The sequence below is a fragment of the Abramis brama genome (assembly GCF_963993115.1).
Source record: "Abramis brama genome assembly, chromosome: 20".
Lineage (NCBI taxonomy): Eukaryota > Metazoa > Chordata > Actinopteri > Cypriniformes > Leuciscidae > Abramis > Abramis brama.
This window is the reverse complement of record NC_139982.1, coordinates 10,092,403-10,112,196: the sequence shown is the minus strand read 5'-3', so window position 1 is coordinate 10,112,196 and position 19,794 is coordinate 10,092,403. Positions and strand designations below refer to the sequence as shown.

The 19,794-nt window shown below is 42.5% G+C and overlaps 1 protein-coding gene across 1 annotated transcript in view; it reads left to right on the top strand.

Annotated features, from left to right (window-relative positions):
• ankrd27 (ankyrin repeat domain 27 (VPS9 domain)) overlaps positions 1-11,410 on the top strand; it is a 45,426-nt gene extending 34,016 nt beyond the window's left edge. Inside the window, exons 24-29 of the mRNA XM_084094838.1 lie at positions 379-498; positions 658-831; positions 6,312-6,408; positions 7,952-8,030; positions 8,839-8,890; positions 9,717-11,410. Coding sequence (XP_083950964.1) covers positions 379-498; positions 658-831; positions 6,312-6,408; positions 7,952-8,030; positions 8,839-8,890; positions 9,717-9,986 — 792 coding nt within the window. The 3' untranslated portion in view covers positions 9,987-11,410. The remainder of the gene's footprint in view (positions 1-378; positions 499-657; positions 832-6,311; positions 6,409-7,951; positions 8,031-8,838; positions 8,891-9,716) is intronic.
• Positions 11,411-19,794: the final 8,384 nt, after the last annotated feature.

Here is a 19,794-nt window from a genome sequence, read left to right as displayed (position 1 = left end):
TCCTCATTCAAGTTTCAATATATCAGATACTGTAAAAACCAAAAGATGTGTTCATACATTTACTAAAATAATATTAAAGAACCCAAAAATGGCATTTCCTTATGTTTTTCCAAACCCATGTCTTTCTTCCTTTGTACAATATATTTGCTGCACTTTTCTATATAATAAAAAAATGTATGGAATGTATGGTTGTTCAGATTCAAAAATAATGCAAAAGTACCATAAACGTATCATAAAACAGGTCCATGTTACTTGTGTTCTGAGGAGTGACCAGAATATTCAAAAATCCACCTTTTGTGTTCCAAGAAAGGAAGTCATACGGAACATGAGGAAGACTTTTCAGTGTGTGTGTGTGTGTGTGTGTGTGTGTTGTTCCAGGTGGTGTGTGCTCTATTGGAGTGTAATGCCAAACTGAATAAGAAGGATCAATATGGAAATACAGCACTGATTCATGCTTGTCTAAAGGGAAATCTGGAGATAGCCACTGTCTTGCTTGAGGTACTCTATTCATATTTATATCACACTATATAAATAATAATATGGGTCTAATGTACAGAAATATAATTTGTATTTATGTATTATGATATATCACTATACAATGATATATAGTTTATATAACTAATGATGTTGGTACTCTACACCCGTGATGTGGATCAGAGCGGTGCGCTGGTGAATCTGGTGAATAGCCACGGGAACACGGGTCTGCATGAGGCGGTGAGGGGGGGGCACGTCCCGCTGGTGGAGCTGCTCCTGCACAAGGGGGCTCTGGTGCTCCTGCGCAACAAGAGACAGAGGACCGCCCTCGACTGCGCTCACGAGACCGCCGGAAAGGTGTGTGTGTGTTCATTATTTTTTCAATCTTTAGTAGATGATGAATAAAAACTTATCAGCAATTTAGATCATTTAAATTGGGCACCTATGTCATGGTTAACAACATATATTAACATATTTAACATTTGTACCAACATTATGAGACATATATTTATTATTATTTAAAAGAAGGACTGAATTCATTAAAAGATGCCCTACATTTTGTCTGACGGCCCAGTCTGTTGTGATTGACCAATCAGAGCAGAGTAGACCAATCACACAGACCGGCCCATCTGACCAATCAGAGCAGAGTATAAAGCGCTATATAAATAACAGTGACTTCGGATCGCGGCTTTAACAGGGAAAACGAAAGGTGGTGGATTATGTTTTTACATAAACGAGAGTTGGTGTTCAGACGTAACAACCCTAAAGAAGATGGGCTCTCCTAATTAAGAGGAGTTCTTTGTAAACTGAAAACCTTTCTACTCGCTGTGGGAGTTTTCCTCATTCATTCGTGAATGTTTGCATTCCTCCAAACGGGTGTGTGAACGCAGCGCTGCAACAACTGGAGGATCAGATCACAGACACAGAGCAACATTAACTGGACTTTCTTACAATCATTCTTGGGTATTTTAACAAAGCAAATCTCTCCTGTGAACTGCCAAAATACAGACTGCATGTTACATGTCCCACCAGAGACAGTAATATACTGAATTTATATCACTCCATCCCAAGAGCAGCTTTGGGGCTCTCTGATCACTCTTATACCGACCTACAGGCAAAAACTGAAATCAGCGAAACCTGTAATAAGGATGGTTAAGATGGACTAATGAAGCAGAGCGGGATTTACAAGCCTGCTTCGATTTTACTTATTGGACTGTTTTTGAAGCTGCTGCCACCGATCTGTGCGTTCCTACTGGGACGTTTCTATTATTCGATAACAATAAACCATGGTTTGCAGAAAAACTCAGACAACTTCATCATGCTCACAGAAGTGGGGATCCAATGCACTGCACTTCTAGCCTGCACTTCACACCTCCTGCAAACCCCCCTTCTCCCATAGACAGTAAAAGAAATGGACACAGCGACCCCATAGACTTCAACGGAGAAAAGTGAAGTCAGTTAGAAGCACTCTCTTCCTGATGGCTGAGTGTACTGCGCAGACTCAAACTGAGCTTGACGACGTAGATGTGACGTGAGCAACCCGTCTGTCTTCTAGTAGCTGTGCCAAGAGAAATCTGAATCATTCCCTTCCGAATCTTGCAGAGACGGAGAGCGTTTGTAGGAGCTGTCCATGAGCTAGGAGCAGGAGCAACTTTATGACTCTCTATGGGCTTCTCCCTTGACTTTATCGGACTTGACTTCTTCTCCTGTCTATACGGTAATTTCTCTATTGTGCGACAGAGAGTCGCGTGGTTATGGTTATAATCGTTAGCCTATTTTTACAAAAACGGCTTCTACGGGGCCAATGGCGGCCCCCAGGGAAGGTTTCCGGGTTTTCCGGGTGCTGGATCACCCCCTTGCCTTCTCCCCCCTCCTGCTATTCAACCTGCACTTATGGTCGGTTTGGAGGGTGTGTGCCGGGTCTTCAAAAACAGAAGACTAGGAAAGCTTCAGGCCCAGACGGTGTTTCACCCGCCTGCTTCTGCGCTGACCAACTGTTCCCAATCTTCACACAGATCTTCAACAGATCACTGGAGGAGTGTGAGTTTCCCTGCTGCTTCAAAACTCGAAATCACTGGACTTAATGACTCCAGACCTGTCGCTCTCACATCTGTGGTCATGAAGTTGTTTGAAAGACTGGTGTTGGCCTACCTGAAGAGCATCACAAGTCCCTTGCTGGACTTTCTTCAGTTTGCTTATCGAGCAGGTCTGTGGATGATGCAGTCAACATGGGACTGCGCTACAACCTGCAACATCTCGACAGACCTGGGACTTATGCAAGGATCTTATTTAATGACTTTAGTTCGGCCTTCAATAGCATCATGCCTGATCTTCTCACAGCCAGACTGACCCAGCTCTCTGTGCCCACACACATCTGTCAGTGGATCACCAGCTCTCTGTGCCCACCCACATCTGTCAGTGGATCACCAGCTCTCTGTGCCCACCCACATCTGTCCGTGGATCACCAGCTCTCTGTGCCCACCCACATCTGTCCGTGGATCACCAGCTCTCTGTGCCCACCCACATCTGTCCGTGGATCACCAGCTCTCTGTGCCCACCCACATCTGTCCGTGGATCACCAGCTCTCTGTGCCCACACACATCTGTCCGTGGATCACCAGCTCTCTGTGCCCACCCACATCTGTCAGTGGATCACCAGCTCTCTGTGCTCACCCACATCTGTCCGTGGATCACCAGCTCTCTGTGCCCACACACATCTGTCCGTGGATCACCAGCTCTCTGTGCCCACACACATCTGTCCGTGGATCACCAGCTCTCTGTGCCCACCCACATCTGTCCGTGGATCACCAGCTCTCTGTGCCCACACACATCTGTCCGTGGATCACCAGCTCTCTGTGCCCACCCACATCTGTCAGTGGATCACCAGCTCTCTGTGCCCACCCACATCTGTCAGTGGATCACCAGCTCTCTGTGCCCACCCACATCTGTCAGTGGATCACCAGCTCTCTGTGCCCACCCACATCTGTCCGTGGATCACCAGCTCTCTGTGCCCACCCACATCTGTCAGTGGATCACCAGCTCTCTGTGCCCACCCACATCTGTCCGTGGATCACCAGCTCTCTGTGCCCACCCACATCTGTCAGTGGATCACCAGCTCTCTGTGCCCACCCACATCTGTCAGTGGATCACCAGCTCTCTGTGCCCACCCACATCTGTCAGTGGATCACCAGCTCTCTGTGCCCACCCACATCTGTCAGTGGATCACCAGCTCTCTGTGCCCACCCACATCTGTCAGTGGATCACCAGCTCTCTGTGCCCACCCACATCTGTCCGTGGATCACCAGCTCTCTGTGCCCACCCACATCTGTCAGTGGATCACCAGCTCTCTGTGCCCACCCACATCTGTCAGTGGATCACCAGCTCTCTGTGCCCACCCACATCTGTCAGTGGATCACCAGCTCTCTGTGCCCACCCACATCTGTCAGTGGATCACCAGCTCTCTGTGCTCATCCACATCTGTCAGTGGATCACCAGCTCTCTGTGCCCACCCACATCTGTCAGTGGATCACCAGCTCTCTGTGCCCACCCACATCTGTCAGTGGATCACCAGCTCTCTGTGCTCATCCACATCTGTCAGTGGATCACCAGCTCTCTGATGGGGAAACTGGGGAAACTCAGATCCAGGACTCTCACCATCAGCACTGGCGCTCCTCAGGGATGTGTCCTCTCCCCACTACTCTTCTTCCTATACACAAATGACTGCACTTTAAAAGACTCCTCTGTTAAGCTGAATTTTGCACTGTTGTCGGCCTCATCCAGGATGGTGACGAGTCTGCATTAATGAGGTGCACAGACTAGTCGACTTTAATGCTGTGCCATTTGACGTCGACTAGTCACTGGTCGTGGCCTATGGAGGGCGCAACAGGATAAGAAATCTTTAAAGTCAAACAGTTAAAATGACAATTAAAATGCATACTCTGAGAGCGCTCCACAGGACGTGTTTGATTATACCATCTGGATGCTCAAAATTGATCTGGTGAAAGCACGTTTTAAACTGCTTATTGTACACACACACACACACACACACACACAGAAGCAGCTCAGATCATGCACACAGAATCATCCAGTAGCGCATAAATGTGTCGTCAACACTGATCTGTGATTTATCAATAAAATAGCTAAGAAATTGAAGTTCTAGCATATACTTCTTAGTAACTGAAACCCACAGCTTCACTATTAGTAGAGAGACACTGTCAGGTAGAATTAATCGCTCTCCCACTAATGCATTCATATTAATGTAATCTTTACTGTGGTAGTTTATCTGTATCTGATTTAAAACAAGCAGAAATCTGTGAGAAATATAACGACCCAAAGACAAAAGAACTGATAAAAATAAGCTGTTATGTAGGAGCGCTGTCATACACCATCTCTGCTCCAGTCTCAGCTCGAGGTTCAGGCTTATTTGTTCATTAATGACGTCATCAACGGCAAGTCGTCGTCGACTCGACTTTCATCACATAAATGTGGACTTTAAACAATCTGAAATCATTCAACCCCTAGTCTGCATACAGACAAGAGGGCGAACAACAGGCTTTCTAGTGCAGACTGGAGTCATAAAAACCTGGAGCTGAACATGTTCAAAACAGTGGAGATGACAGTGGACTTGAGGAGGAACACCCCAGCACTCCCCCCACTCACCCTCATCAGCAGTCTTTCAGGATCCTGGGATCTACCATCTCTGGGATCTACCAGGACCTGAAGGGGGACAATCACATTGATTCCATTGTGAAAAAGCCCCAGCAGAGGTTGTTCTTCCTTTGCCAGCTGAGGAAGTCTGCCACAGGAGCTCCTGATGCCGTTCTACTCAGCCGTCATTGAGTCTGTTCTGTGCAATTCTTTAACTGTCTGGATTGGTTCATCTACCAAATCAGACATAAGCTAATAGGATTGTTAGTGCTCCCCTGCCCACCCTCCAGGACCTGTACTCTTCCAGAGTGAGTAAAAGGAGAAGGTAAGATCACCACAGACTCCACTCAGTCCGGACACAGCCAGTCTGGGCGGTGATTCGGGTCACTGGGCACTAGATCATCTGGGCACTGGAACAGCTTCTTCCCACAGGACATTTTCCCCTTAAACAGTTCGCTTCCCAGGGCATATGCCTGTAAGGGCAAAACCCCACTGCTCAGTGCAATATCTTTGCAAATTTAGTTGATATTCATATTATTCATAACACTGTAAATGTTCATAATCTGTAAATGTTTATTATGACTAAACCTAACCGTGTATTTACACTTTTATATTTTTAAATTACATTTTTATCACTGTTTCTTGTTGTTGTATTTGTATATGTGCACTGAAAGCTTCAGAACCAAGAATAATTCCTTGTGTGCAAGAGCACTTGGCAGTAAAACTCTTTCTGATTCTGATTGTTCTTTTAGTTTTGCACTTTTGATCTTTTTTTGTGAATGTAAAAGGTCTGCAAAGATGCAGCTAATTACACACTATATGAAAGGTAATATTTGAAAAAGCATAATAAGGGCCCTTTAAAATATGGACTATTAACTGTCAGTGTCTTCTTACAACCATGTAAGTTCAGATCTATGATCAAAAAATCGTGGCTGACAGATAACAGGTTAAGGTTAGTCACACTTTTTAGAAACTTTTTCGATTACATGCTGTTTACAATCTCAAAGTACTTGAGGGGTACCAGCATGTCCTGTGGGTGAGAGTGTGAGACAGAGCCTGAATGTGTGAGAGTTGGCAACCCTGTTATGATTATACATTGACAGCCCTATTTTAGATATTTCTTTCTTTCACAAAATGCTAATCTGTGTCACGGGAAGGAAATGTTTCATCTGTATTTGTATGCTTCCACAGAACACAGAGATTCAGAGACTCCTGCAGAAAGCCTGTGCTGAAGTCCCGGATCTCCGTCTGGTCAAACCACACTCCAGAGGACTAGAGAGCATTGTGGGTAAGAATCTGAGAAATACATTTACAGTTTTATTTCATCTCCAGAAATGCTCTAGTAGGCTGTGATGTGTAAGATAGTATGTGTTATATGTAGGGGTGTGCGATTTCACGACTTTTGATCGTGGACAATTAAAATGTCTCCACGATCTGCTTTTGAAGAAGTATCGTAGTATTGTGCTGCAGTTCATTCCATCAGTTCAGTTCTGGCGCCTCCGTCTCAACACACTGTACAACGGGACGTATATTCACATCACATGTTAACGCAGAGGAACGGTACACTGCAGTTCTCAAAAGTTCATTATTTGCATGTGCTTTAAAGCCTTGCCGGTTAAACATGTCATTCACGTGCTGATGCGCTGTTCTAACATGCGCTTTCCTGAGCGCATACACCCGAGGCGCACAGGCACTAAAATCCTGGACTAAGTTATCTTTCGAGTCTTAAAGTGATAATACTGTCAAATACACACAAGGTTTACATAAACAAAGTTGATTATGTCTAAAGTTAAATTAAACTGAGAAAATTGAGAGAAAATCTGCTTGTCAAATGCGTGTATATTAAATGAGTCGTGTGCCGGTCTTAAAGGGACAGTGGCCTAATAGTAAACATGCTGCCTTGAAGGGATAGTTCACCCAAAAATAAAAATTCTGTCATTAATGTTGTTCCAAACCTGTATTAATTTATTTATTGTGCTGAACACAAAAGAAGATATTTTGAAGAATGTGGCTAACCAAACAGTTGCTGGTCCCCATTGACTTCCATAGTAGGGAAGAAATATACTATGGAAGTCACTGGGGCACATCAACTGTTTGATTACCCACATTCTTCCAAATAACTTTTATTTTCAACAGAAGAAAGAATTTTTTTCTTCAACAGAAGAAACCTGAAACTTCAGGTTTAAAACAACTTGAGAGAGTAAATGATGACAATTAAAAATTTTGGGAGAACTATCCCTTTAATGTTAATAAAACAGCAAAACACAAAGAGGAAATCACTCACTGCCCTTGACTGAGAACTTTAATAGTAGCTTTAATAAGAATCAATGTATAATGTATATAGTGAAGTCTATGTTGTGTTTTATTTTCATTTTTCGTTTAATTACTTTCTTCAATGCTGCTGTTAAATACATCTACTGTAGCTGAAAAAAAATAATGCACTGTTTATTTCATTTGTATATTAAGTTGTGTATGTGTAATGTGTATCTTTGTTCTTAATTTTTAATAACAAAGAAAATAATGACAAAGATTTTTATCTTCGCCACTTTGGCCTAAATGTCAGCCATTCTTTTTTATTTTATATTTTGTTACGTAAGGCTTTGTTTTTAAAATGGGGACATTAGTTTGGCTGTAATGCTCAGTCACTTGCAAAATAGTAAAACCAACATGAAAAAGAATCGTGATAAAATCGTGATTTTCCTGAAAACAAATCATGATGTGATATTTTTGCCATATCGCCCACCCCTAGTTATATGGCATATGTAGTTCAGTTTAATTACATAACTTTCATCAACTTTCACAAAGCATCTCATCATCATCATCTCCAACAGGACACTCAATAGTGCAACGAGTGAAACGGCGTGAGAATCCCAACAGTGGCAGACGAGACTTAGATCACACTAAACAAAGGTACGTTTACTGTCCATTAATGGCTTGTTTATTGGCATAACATTGTGATATAAATCTACACCAGCGGTGTTCTGAAATGAGGAGGTAAAGTCCTCACTGTTATAAGTCAATGGGCTCAGAGGAGGCAAGAGAGACGAGGACCCCTGCTGTAACTTCACCTGTTGGTGGCGCTGTTGGACTGTTTCTTTTAAAAAACGAGTTATTTATACACTTTTTAATGTCACATTTTGTAATATTTGCGTTGTTTTATTTTTGAAAATATGGATAATTTTCTCATCCAATTTTTTTGAGGAGGCACTGCCTCCCTTGCCTCCTCGGAGGAAACGCCCCTGATCTACACTACCATTCAAAATTTGTGGTCGGTAAGATTTTCAAATGTTTCTGAAAAAAGTCTAAATACAGTAAAAACAGTGAAATATTATTACAATTTAAAAGAACTGTTTTATATTTGAAAATATATTTAATTTAATTTATTTCTGTGAACAAAGCTGAATTTTCAGCATCATTACTCAGTGTCACATGATCCTTCAGAAATCAATCTAATTTCTAATATTTTTTTAAGCATTATTTGAGGGATAGAAAGTTAAAAGAACAGAATTTATTTGAAATATAAGTGCAAAATTTTTAAAATTATAATTGTCTTTACAGACACTTTTGAGCAATGTAGTGCGTCCTTGCTTAATAAAACAATTAATATCTTAAAAACCTTTAAAAAAAAAAAAACATTGTGATCATTCACTTGCTGACTAGATTGACTTCTCCTCAATATGATTTCAAGCTGTTTCTGAGAAGCTTTTGCTCTTGACAGGAGTCAGAAGAGGACTGACCGAGCAGCAACCACCTCAGCAGTAGCAGAGCAGGTACTCTTCTCCACAACAAGAGTATAGTCATCATTACTATTATCATCATCATTATTCACCAAGCCATAATCATCTATATCATAAAATGTATGTAAAATGATTTGGTCTTCCTTATTATACTATTTTAAAGGCTCCTAATTTTATTTTTAGAGTGTCCTACAATATATTTACATGCATCCAAGGTCCAAAAACACATTTTCTGATAATATACACTGCAGCATCAGCTCTTTTCTCACAGTAGATGCGTCCCAATTCAGAGGCTGCATCTTTCCAATGCTGAAGCGTCACAACGAGTGGATCCTTCTCAGCCCTATCTATCCCACGATTCATTGCTCGCCAGTGACAAATGATTTTTATTTTATTTTTGAAAGAGAGAGAGAATGCTGGATTGCACTTTAAAATGCAAGTATTGTTAGTTTTCAACTTACTCAAATATCTATCAATATCTTCCAGTCTCAGATACAATTACAGTTTGAGGGTCAAAGACGCTATTCGCCGGCAGCCAATGAAGACCATAAACTGGCATTAAGCAAATCTGTTCCAAACCTACGCAGGTTCAGCCGGAAGTGAGACGGAAATGACTCTGAATCGATTCTTTCTGTTCAGAGACAAAACCTCCATTTATCGGCATTTTGATCTTTGAAACTTTGCAGACATTTTACTTTATATTACATTACACACTCACATACATTTATATTACACTCTACATGAAAGGCAATATCCCAAAAAGCATAATAGGGGCACTTTGAACGGTGTGGTTTTGTAATGGAAATGAAAAAAACATGTTAACTGCTAACATGACTCCTGATTGAACGGTTCACCACAGACTCCAGACAGTCCGAGTGACCGACGGAGACTGATGAGGGGAGAAACGCTGGACATCAGCGGCCCGCCGTCGCCCCAGAGCCACAGCAGGAGCCTGACCCGCTGCCACACCATCAGCCAGGACCTGACCCAGCACTCGCTCCACACACCCTCAGCCGTCCCGCAGCTCAACGGGGACCCGGCGCCGGCCACGGATCTGGAGGAGGAGGCTCAGTCCGGGGGGAGCCGTGTGGAGACCGCTGTCACAGAAATGGACAGTGTTGTGTTGTGATGAACCTGATGTCACATGTCTTCTTCAAACTTCAACTCCTGCTTAATAGACTAAATATGAACCTCTCATAGTACATCTGTTCCTCCTCCCCGTCCTGGTCTTTACTGTATTGTTGAAGTAGCTTAATTGACCTGAATATGCAAGGACTGTGGTTTCCAAGGTGAACATATTTCCTCACGCCTTTGGTTTATGAGGTGGTAAAAAACTGTTTTAGAGGTTTTTAGTGGAAATCAGAATTTGCTCCGCAGCAAGAAGAGGAAGTTGCTTTTTTTAATTACACTTCCAAATCACAAAATATCAGAGAAATGTTTTGCATGTGTCAACAGTGATGGGTGAACTGACAAAAACAGCAATGAAAAGTATAAGACAGCATTAGAGATTATTTCGGATGTGTGAAGAAACTTTCTTATTTTATAACATGTAGGTTAAAGGGAGACATTTAGAATAACCTGTACTGAAAGAAGGTGGAGTTTTTTGTTTGTTTTTTGTTTTAAACTAGCACCTCATTTTCTTTCAGAATGTCACATTATGAAAAGGGATAATTAAAGATAAAAATCATGTAGCAAGATTTTTATTTTTCTTACCAAAACTGAAGTGTTTCTTTTCATTAATCGTATTTACATTTGCTAAACATCTCTGTTTGTAGATGTCTTTTCACAGGATTAGGTGCTCTTCTTCTAATAAGTAGTTAATAGTGTATTTTTCCCCTCATTTTTTCTTTTCTTTTAATGTCTTCCAACAATTTTTTTTTCTGTTTTGATTAATTCCATTGGTCTTTTAATGGATGAATCTCCTCTATACACTAAAAAGTCCCTCAAACTAAACTAATTACGCTGATGATAAAGCTGATAAATCACTTTTAATAATAATGCAGAGGAATTATATTTAGTTTGTGGATTTTTCTTCTTCTTCTTCTTCTTCTTCTTCTTCTTAGCACAAGGTGAAAATGTTGCATTTGTAAAGAAGTGAAGAATTCCTGCAGGATAAATGTGATTGGGTTCAGCAGGGGTCAGGGGTCAGTATTATGGACCACGGCTCTATTTAAGTCATGCACTTTATTCCCTTGCAAGGTTACTGTGTTTGATTGGTTTACCAATATGACTGCAGTTTACTAACAACACATTTTGAGTGGCGGGTGTTAGTGCATTTTCTACTGCAGGAGTGTGTGTTGGAAGGGTTAGAATTAATGCTGGACAGAAAGTAATTAAATATCTTCACACAAATTAAAATTAAATAAAAACAGCTGGTTTGTGATCAAATGTCGCACATCTTTGAATGTAAGGGTTTCTTGTGGCAATCTGATGAGCTAGAGAGCAATTATTTTTGTATGATTACATTTCAGTTTTTTCTGTAACAATGCAGTAAATGTGCCTTATTTAATTTGTGCCAAAATAATGTAATAAAACCATATAAGAAATAAAGAATATTGCTCATTTATTGGTGACGTCAGCGGGGTCTACGTACATGCAGTGTCGGGGGTAACACGTTACAAGTCATACGAGTTACGTAACCAGGTTACTTTTCACAGAGTAACTTAAAGCATTACTTTTAAATTTACAACAAAATATATACTTTACCTGTTAGTAATGTCTTGATTATTTAATAATTCGTATTCTTGACAAATGTATTTAAACATAGCCTACATGACAGCCACTGTGTAAATGATTATATTTCACAGATTAATTTGAGTAGAAAATTAACTTTTTAATTAGATTTAGAAGTTATTGCAAAACTTGCTTTATGAGCAATTTACAGTTTTTGTTTATATGAGTGTTGTTTATTATATCTCAAAATAAATAGCTACTCAGTTTAACAATTTGGCCTCTGTTGTTCCCTTTAATATTATAGTAATGTGTAATTAAGCACTATAGTTTACAGCATTAGCTAAGATAGTTTTTTTTTTTTTTTTTTATCTTTAGATTTTTAAAAAAAAATATACAGTGAGGAAAATAAGTATTTGAACACCCTGCTATTTTGCAAGTTCTCCCACTTGGAAATCATGGAGGGGTCTGAAATTGTCATCGTAGGTGCATGTCCACTGTGAGAGACATAATCAAAAAAAAAAAAATCCAGAAATCACAATATATGATTTTTTAACTATTTATTTGTATGATACAGCTGCAAATAAGTATTTGAACACCTGTCTATCAGCTAGAATTCTGACCCTCAAAGACCTGTTAGTCTGCCTTTAAAATGTCCACCTCCACTCTATTTATTATCCTAAATTAGATGCACCTGTTTGAGGTCGTTAGCTGCATAAAGACACCTGTCCACCCCATACAATCAGTAAGAATCCAACTACTAACATGGCCAAGACCAAAGAGCTGTCCAAAGACACTAGAGACAAAATTGTACACCTCCACAAGGCTGGAAAGGGCTACGGGGAAATTGCCAAGCAGCTTGGTGAAAAAAGGTCCACTGTTGGAGCAATCATTAGAAAATGGAAGAAGCTAAACATGACTGTCAATCTCCCTCGGACTGGGGCTCCATGCAAGATCTCACCTCGTGGGTCTCAATGATCCTAAGAAAGGTGAGAAATCAGCCCAGAACTACACGGGAGGAGCTGGTCAATGACCTGAAAAGAGCTGGGACCACTGTTTCCAAGGTTACTGTTGGTAATACACTAAGACGTCATGGTTTGAAATCATGCATGGCACGGAAGGTTCCCCTGTTTAAACCAGCACATGTCAAGGCCCGTCTTAAGTTTGCCAATGACCATTTGGATGATCCAGAGGAGTCATGGGAGAAAGTCATGTGGTCAGATGAGACCAAAATAGAACTTTTTGGTCATAATTCCACTAAACGTGTTTGGAGGAAGAAGAATGATGAGTACCATCCCAAGAACACCATCCCTACTGTGAAGCATGGGGGTGGTAGCATCATGCTTTGGGGGTGTTTTTCTGCACATGGGACAGGGCGACTGCACTGTATTAAGGAGAGGATGACCGGGGCCATGTATTGCGAGATTTTGGGGAACAACCTCCTTCCCTCAGTTAGAGCATTGAAGATGGGTTGAGGCTGGGTCTTCCAACATGACAATGACCCGAAGCACACAGCCAGGATAACCAAGGAGTGGCTCTGTAAGAAGCATATCAAGGTTCTGGCGTGGCCTAGCCAGTCTCCAGACCTAAACCCAATAGAGAATCTTTGGAGGGAGCTCAAACTCCGTGTTTCTCAGCGACAGCCCAGAAACCTGACTGATCTAGAGAAGATCTGTGTGGAGGAGTGGGCCAAAATCCCTCCTGTAGTGTGTGCAAACCTGGTGAAAAACTACAGGAAACGTTTGACCTCTGTAATTGCAAACAAAGGCTACTGTACCAAATATTAACATTGATTTTCTCAGGTGTTCAAATACTTATTTGCAGCTGTATCATACAAATAAATAGTTAAAAAATCATACATTGTGATTTCTGGATTTTTTTTTTAGATTATGTCTCTCACAGTGGACATGCACCTACGATGACAATTTCAGACCCCTCCATGATTTCTAAGTGGGAGAACTTGCAAAATAGCAGGGTGTTCAAATACTTATTTTCCTCACTGTATATAAAAAAAGCAATTTTGTGTTTAGTTTTCTCTCCCAAACCCCTTTTGTCTTTTGTCACACTGTTTTCCGCCTATATAGGTAAAGGTACTGTATAGGTAAAGTATGTGATTGTTCTGATGCTGTTGAACTTTCTTCTCCTGCATCTATTCTTCTGTGATCCAGAATGGCAGCAGCTGAAAGGTTTGTTTGAGTGGCGCCCTCTACTGTACAAGCGTGAATTTACATTTGCTTCAGCCGGAGGGTTATTTATGTTAAAAACAAGCAAGCCCAGTCCAGGGGAGAAAATGTAGCGTAACACATTAGTTACATTTTTAGGGAGTTACGCAATATTGTTATGCGTTACTTTTAAAAGTAACTTCCCCCAAAAGTAACGTTTAGACTTGTAACCATATATATCACACACACACACCTGCACTATACATTAACCATTTCTATACATTTTCCTATGTGCACTTCTGGTTAGATGCTAACTACATTTCATTGGATCTGTATAATGAGACAGATGGATTTTTTTTTTGTGAATTTTGTGTAAAAACATCTAAACTTAGACAAACTCACACAAGTCAAAAAGGAGATTATTAAAATAGTTGCTTAGGCCTATATTACTGTTCTAAATTTCCTATATATACCAGTATACGAGAAGGACTTTTATAATGAAACGTTTTACGGTGTATGCTGCTGGGTAACGTTAGTTTCCGCTATTCCTTTGTGTTTACTTTCACTTTTACCAGCCGTTTGCTCCGCCATTTCTTCAGGTGTTAATCTGCGTGATTGAATAATGACCACATACAATACCTTGTCCATATATTAAGAAAACTCAGTACAACTGGATGATGCCAATACATGTGAACATTCAAATCTATAAAGAGTTTAACAGTTCCCTGTCTCCTGTCACCCTTCTTACCGGAGCCCTGTAGTGCATTCACCTACCTATATTTAAACCACGCAATATTTGCACCCCGCGCTGTGCGACAGTTCATACCACCAGCCAAGGATGGATCCCCCAACAGCACAGCTAAACCTCAGTGGACAGGCCGAGCCAGTCTCGACTGTGGATCAGCCTCCTATGAGTGAGTTATCTCTGGTGCAGTATGGAGCAGGTCATGCTACAGGTCATATGGGCACACTGATAATGGATCTGGTGTTTTTGCTAGACAGCTAGATCCTGAGAGATCCTTTAGTCATTCAAGTTCACCGGTAGCTCAAAGTCAATCTGCATGTGAGTCACTCAGCAGTGGTTCTGTTTCACCTTCACTTCGTGATGAGGACCAGGCTAGAGCTATCTCACCGCCTGTGATCAGACTGAAAGCTACTGAAGCGCCATCGATTCCAATCCAGTCTGCAAGCCAGTCTTTCCCAGCGGATGTGGCCACCAGAGACATTTCTCAACAGTCAGTCCCATGGCACATGACACAAACTACGACTAATGCCACATATGGTACGAATTCGCCGTTCTTTGGTGTCTCACGTTTATCTGCCTCACATGTAACGCTGCATCAGCAAACCTTATCCAGTGCACCAGATTTTTACGTCATCATTGCCACACACTGTTACATCGGTGAAGTTACATCTAGTTACTACAGCCTACACAACTTGTGTGCCACCTGTCCATCAGTTACAGACTACTGAGCCATGCCAACCACAACGGCAGTCATTCTCCATGCCAGACCCTAACAGACCTCCACCATTGTTCACAGGGTAATATGTCACTCAGCCTTCTACACATATTCCAGGACAGAGCTGGTATGGCTCTCCAGCGATGTACCCGTCACCACCTCCAACCCCTGTTTATCAGCCAACACCTGCAGCACTTCCACTCCAGAGAGCTCACTTGCACGGGGCGTGTCGTTAGACTACTCAGTAAGCCAAGCAGAGATAGTTTCATTGAGCACCTCCAGTTACGAGGCCGACTGAACACTGACAGCCTAAACCCGTATATCCGCCATGACCTCGCGGACTGGTTGAAGTGAAGGCAGAGGCTCAGCTAGGCAGTCTGTCATCTAAAATAGTTCAAGTCCCACGTAGAGAACGTCAACCCGTTCTGAAGCCCCAAACTCGACTCACTGCAGTTTATCATGGCAGCGACCAACCCAAAGAGGTCAGTACATCATGTCCATACAGAGCCCGCTCATGGTCAGCAATTAGTTAAGAAACTGAAACATGTTTGTTCTGTAAAAGTCAAGAGCACTACTTGCCACAGTGAAATCACTGAGCGCTGGTCTTCCAGCAGCCAGGACCTGCGGGTAGGGAAGAGATTCTGGCCCTTAGCAACATCCGACATGATGTCACGGATTTGAAGGGAAAGTCAATTGATATGCTGCTTTCCACAGTCGAGTCCAAATGAGAAGTACAGCCTCACAAATGTGTTTACTGCTCCTCTCCTTACGCTGACTGAGCAGACGTATCCCTTTAAGAGGCTTCAGCGATGCTATTACCTCCTCAGAGGGATTCATCTTCCATCCTTTGATAAGGTGCAGCCCCTTCTCCTAATTGGGTCTGACTATCTAAACCTGATCACAGCTAAGGAGCCCATCAGACTAGGGCTGTCACTTTTGTGAAAAAATCCTGTTCGATTTTGTAGCTTTTGTTAGGGAGACACACAGAAACCGCCTTGCTCTGTACCTCTTGTTTATTGAACTGCCCGCTTCACCTTCTGTGCTCACTGTTACACGTCATGGGAGGAGGGGCTGGCCTTAAAGGGACATACCACATAACTCTACATCCCCCCTCTTTTAAAGAAGACCATAAGAAATTGCAAAATACAAAATTAAGTATAACCAATAACATAGCATAACACGAAATTGCAAAATGCTAGATTAAGTATAACGAGTAACAGAACATAACCTGAGTACCATTTATGAGGCAATATGAGAGTGCATAGCACCTTTCAATCAGGTCATAACATAATCTTTGTAACATTGGTTAGGACGGCTGACTCTTCCAGAACGAGTCACCACTGAATGTTTGCCCTCTGTGTCAGTGTAACAACCCACTTTAGGGGACAGTGGTTGCCGCATGGGCCCCTCAGTATTGGATGGTGTTGCGAATGTCTCAGTATTGGTCACCACTGGGAGATCATCTTCAAAGTCAGCTGGAGGGGATTCTGAGACGTGGAGGAGATGCCGTCTGTTCCTGATGTACTTGACACCTTGTGATGTCACAATGTAGCTATTTGGTTGCTGGGCAGGGGAAACCACAGTTGCTAACCTGTCAAAACCACGTGCTGTCTGCATCCTGACAGTTTGCCCTGGGTTCAGTGCAGGGAGCTGATGAGCATTTCTGTCATAATAGTCTTTTCCCCTCAGTCGTTGTTTTGTGATGGTGTCCTTTACGTTTGTGTGAACAACAGGCTGAAGCATTGCCTTGGTCACTGGGAGGAAGGTCCTCGTTTGTCTGGAAAGAAGGCGTTGTGCAGGGGATGGTAAGCCATCTCGGGGAAGATTACGAACATGGAGAAGTGCAGCACGGATGTCAGTATGATCGCGGTAGCATTTTTCCAGAAGATGTTTAGCAGATCTCACTGCACACTCAGCCAGTCCATTGGATTGGGGATAGTGAGGGCTGCTGCGAATATGCTTAAAGTCCCATGTGCGTGCAAAAACTTCAAAATCCTTGCACACAAACTGAGTAGCATTATCAGTCATTAAAGTGTGCGGGACACCATGTACTGCAAAATGTCTTTTCAGTTTTGCGATAACCGTGATGCTTCTCATGTCAGGAAGGTAATCCAGCTCAAACCAGCCAGAGAATGAATCCACGAGGACTAAATGTGTCTTTCCATGCCAATCAAACAGGTCAGCAGCCATGAAAGACCAGGGAAGATCCGGGATTTCATGGAGCTGCAGTGGTTCTTTTGTCTGATGAGGTTTGAGTGCATTGCAGGGTGCGCAACGAGAGATCTCAGCGTCAATATCAATGTACATCGATGGCCAATACATCATTTCCTTAGCCCTGCGCTTTGTTGCTGTAATACCAGGATGACCTTGATGCAACTGGCCTACATAAAATTTCTGCAGCGCAGGTGGGATAATGAATCTCTCCCCACGAAGCAGCAAGTCATCCTGAATGGTCAGCTCGTCTCTCATTGAAAAGAAGGGACGCAAGGAATATGGAAGTTCTTTTGAGGTGGCTGGCCAGCCATTTCTAATCATGTCAGAAAGCTGTTGGCATGTGACATCTTTTTGCACAGCAGCCCTGAGTTCATCTACACGACGGGAAGATAGTACCTGGACAGTCATGACCTCCAGCAGGTCATCAGTGAGTTGTGGGTCTGTTGTGGAGAGGTGGGCCCGGGACAAAGCATCAGCCACAAACAGCTCCTTACCACGTTTGAAGATGACATCTAGGTGATATCGATGCAGTTTCATCATCATACCCTGCAGGCGGGGCGAGGCAGTGTGGAGTGGCTTCTTCAATATGGTTATCAAGGGCTGATGATCAGTTTCTACAGTGACAGGGCGACCATAAATAAAATCATGGAATTTTTTTGTTGCAAACACAAGTGCCAGCATTTCTTTTTCAATTTGAGCGTAACGGGACTCAGTGGGCGTGAGGGCCCGCGATGCAAATGCCACAGGCCGCCCTCGCTGTAAGCATACTGCACCAAGGCCATGTTGGGAGGCATCTGCAGAGAGAACTACTGGTACGGACGTGTCAAAATACTGTAAAACTGGGGGGTTTGTCAAAGCCTGTTTCAGTCTTGCAAAAGCCTTGTCATGAGTCTCATGCCAGCACCATTCCGAATCCTGATGAAGCAACTGTCTTAAAGGACCAGTGATGTCACTGTACTGTGGAATGAATTTGGATAAGTAATTTGTCATGCCCAACAACTGCTGCAGAGCTTGTTTTTCTTGAGGCGTTGGCATATCACATACTGCTTTAGTTTTTTCAGGGTCAGGTTTGACACCATCAGCAGTCAGAAGGTGGCCCACGTACTGGACCGAATTACCTCTGAATCTGCATTTGTCCGGGTTGAGTTTCATGTTAATGGCACGAATTTTGTTCAATACCTGTCGCAAGCGTTCATCGTGTTCCTCATGTGTCCGGCCCCAGATGAGGATGTCATCAACTACAATTTCACAAGGCTGTCCAGCAAACAATTGCTCCATTGATCTCTGAAAGACCTCACTGCCTGTTGAGATTCCATATGGCATCCTCAAGAACCTGTAACGGCCAAACGGGGACATAAATGTGGTTCATTTGGATGAAGCTTCATCAAGGGGGATTTGCCAGAATCCACATTTAGCATCCAGAATGGTAAACACTTTGGCACCAGGCATGTCTGCAATGATCTGTTCAATCGTTTTTAGGGGGTGCCGTGGTCTGAGGAGGGCTTTGTTAAGATGAACTGGGTCTATGCAAATCCTCACTGACCCATCTTTTTTTTTTGGGCTGCAACCATGGCTGATACCCACTCCGTTGCCTCAGTTACAGGTGTTATTACACCCAGCTCAGTCATGCGATTCAGTTCTGCTTTTACTGTTTCTTTCATGGCTATTGGTATTTTACGCGGTGCACAGACTACAGGGGTCACTGTGTTATCCAGTCTCATATGATATACAACTGGCAAGCTGCCAATGACATCACAATCGAAAAGATCTCTGTATTCACGTACCTCCGGTGCCTCATGATGCAGCATGTGTATATCAGGTCCCAGTTGGATGAGTCCCATAGCGATGCTATCCTGTAGGCCAAGAAGAGGTTTTACATCACAATCCACCACATGAAATTTAAATTCCCCACGGACGCACTGCAACATTGTTGTTCCCTCAGTGTCGATTGTCTCTCCTCCATAAGCCACCAGATTGACTTTCTCTGCTATGTTGGTAGGTATGGTGTGATTCAAACCTTTCAGCATCCGTTTTGATATTACATTACACTTGGCACCTGTATCAACCTTTACTTTCAGTTGGCCATTTCCATTTTTTAATTTCAGAGTTGTGAAAATTTCACCCTTTTGACTGGAGAGCTCAACAGGGTCACAGAAAAAAGTGTCCTGCATATTTTCATCAGGTTGTGCATCCAGCTCATGTATTCTATCTCTTTGCTGGGTTCTGGGCTGATACGTTGTTTTAGCACCTACTTGCTGTGTTGGTGCTGACCTGCAGCATCTCGCAAAGTGGTTTAGTTTACCACAGTTGTTGCAGCGTTTGTTGTATGCATAGCATTTGTTTTTTTCTGAAGGATGTTGGCCATTACAGTTTGAGCAACGTGTTTTTTGCAGAGCACATACCTCTGTGTCTTTTCTCAGCTCTTTCAGAC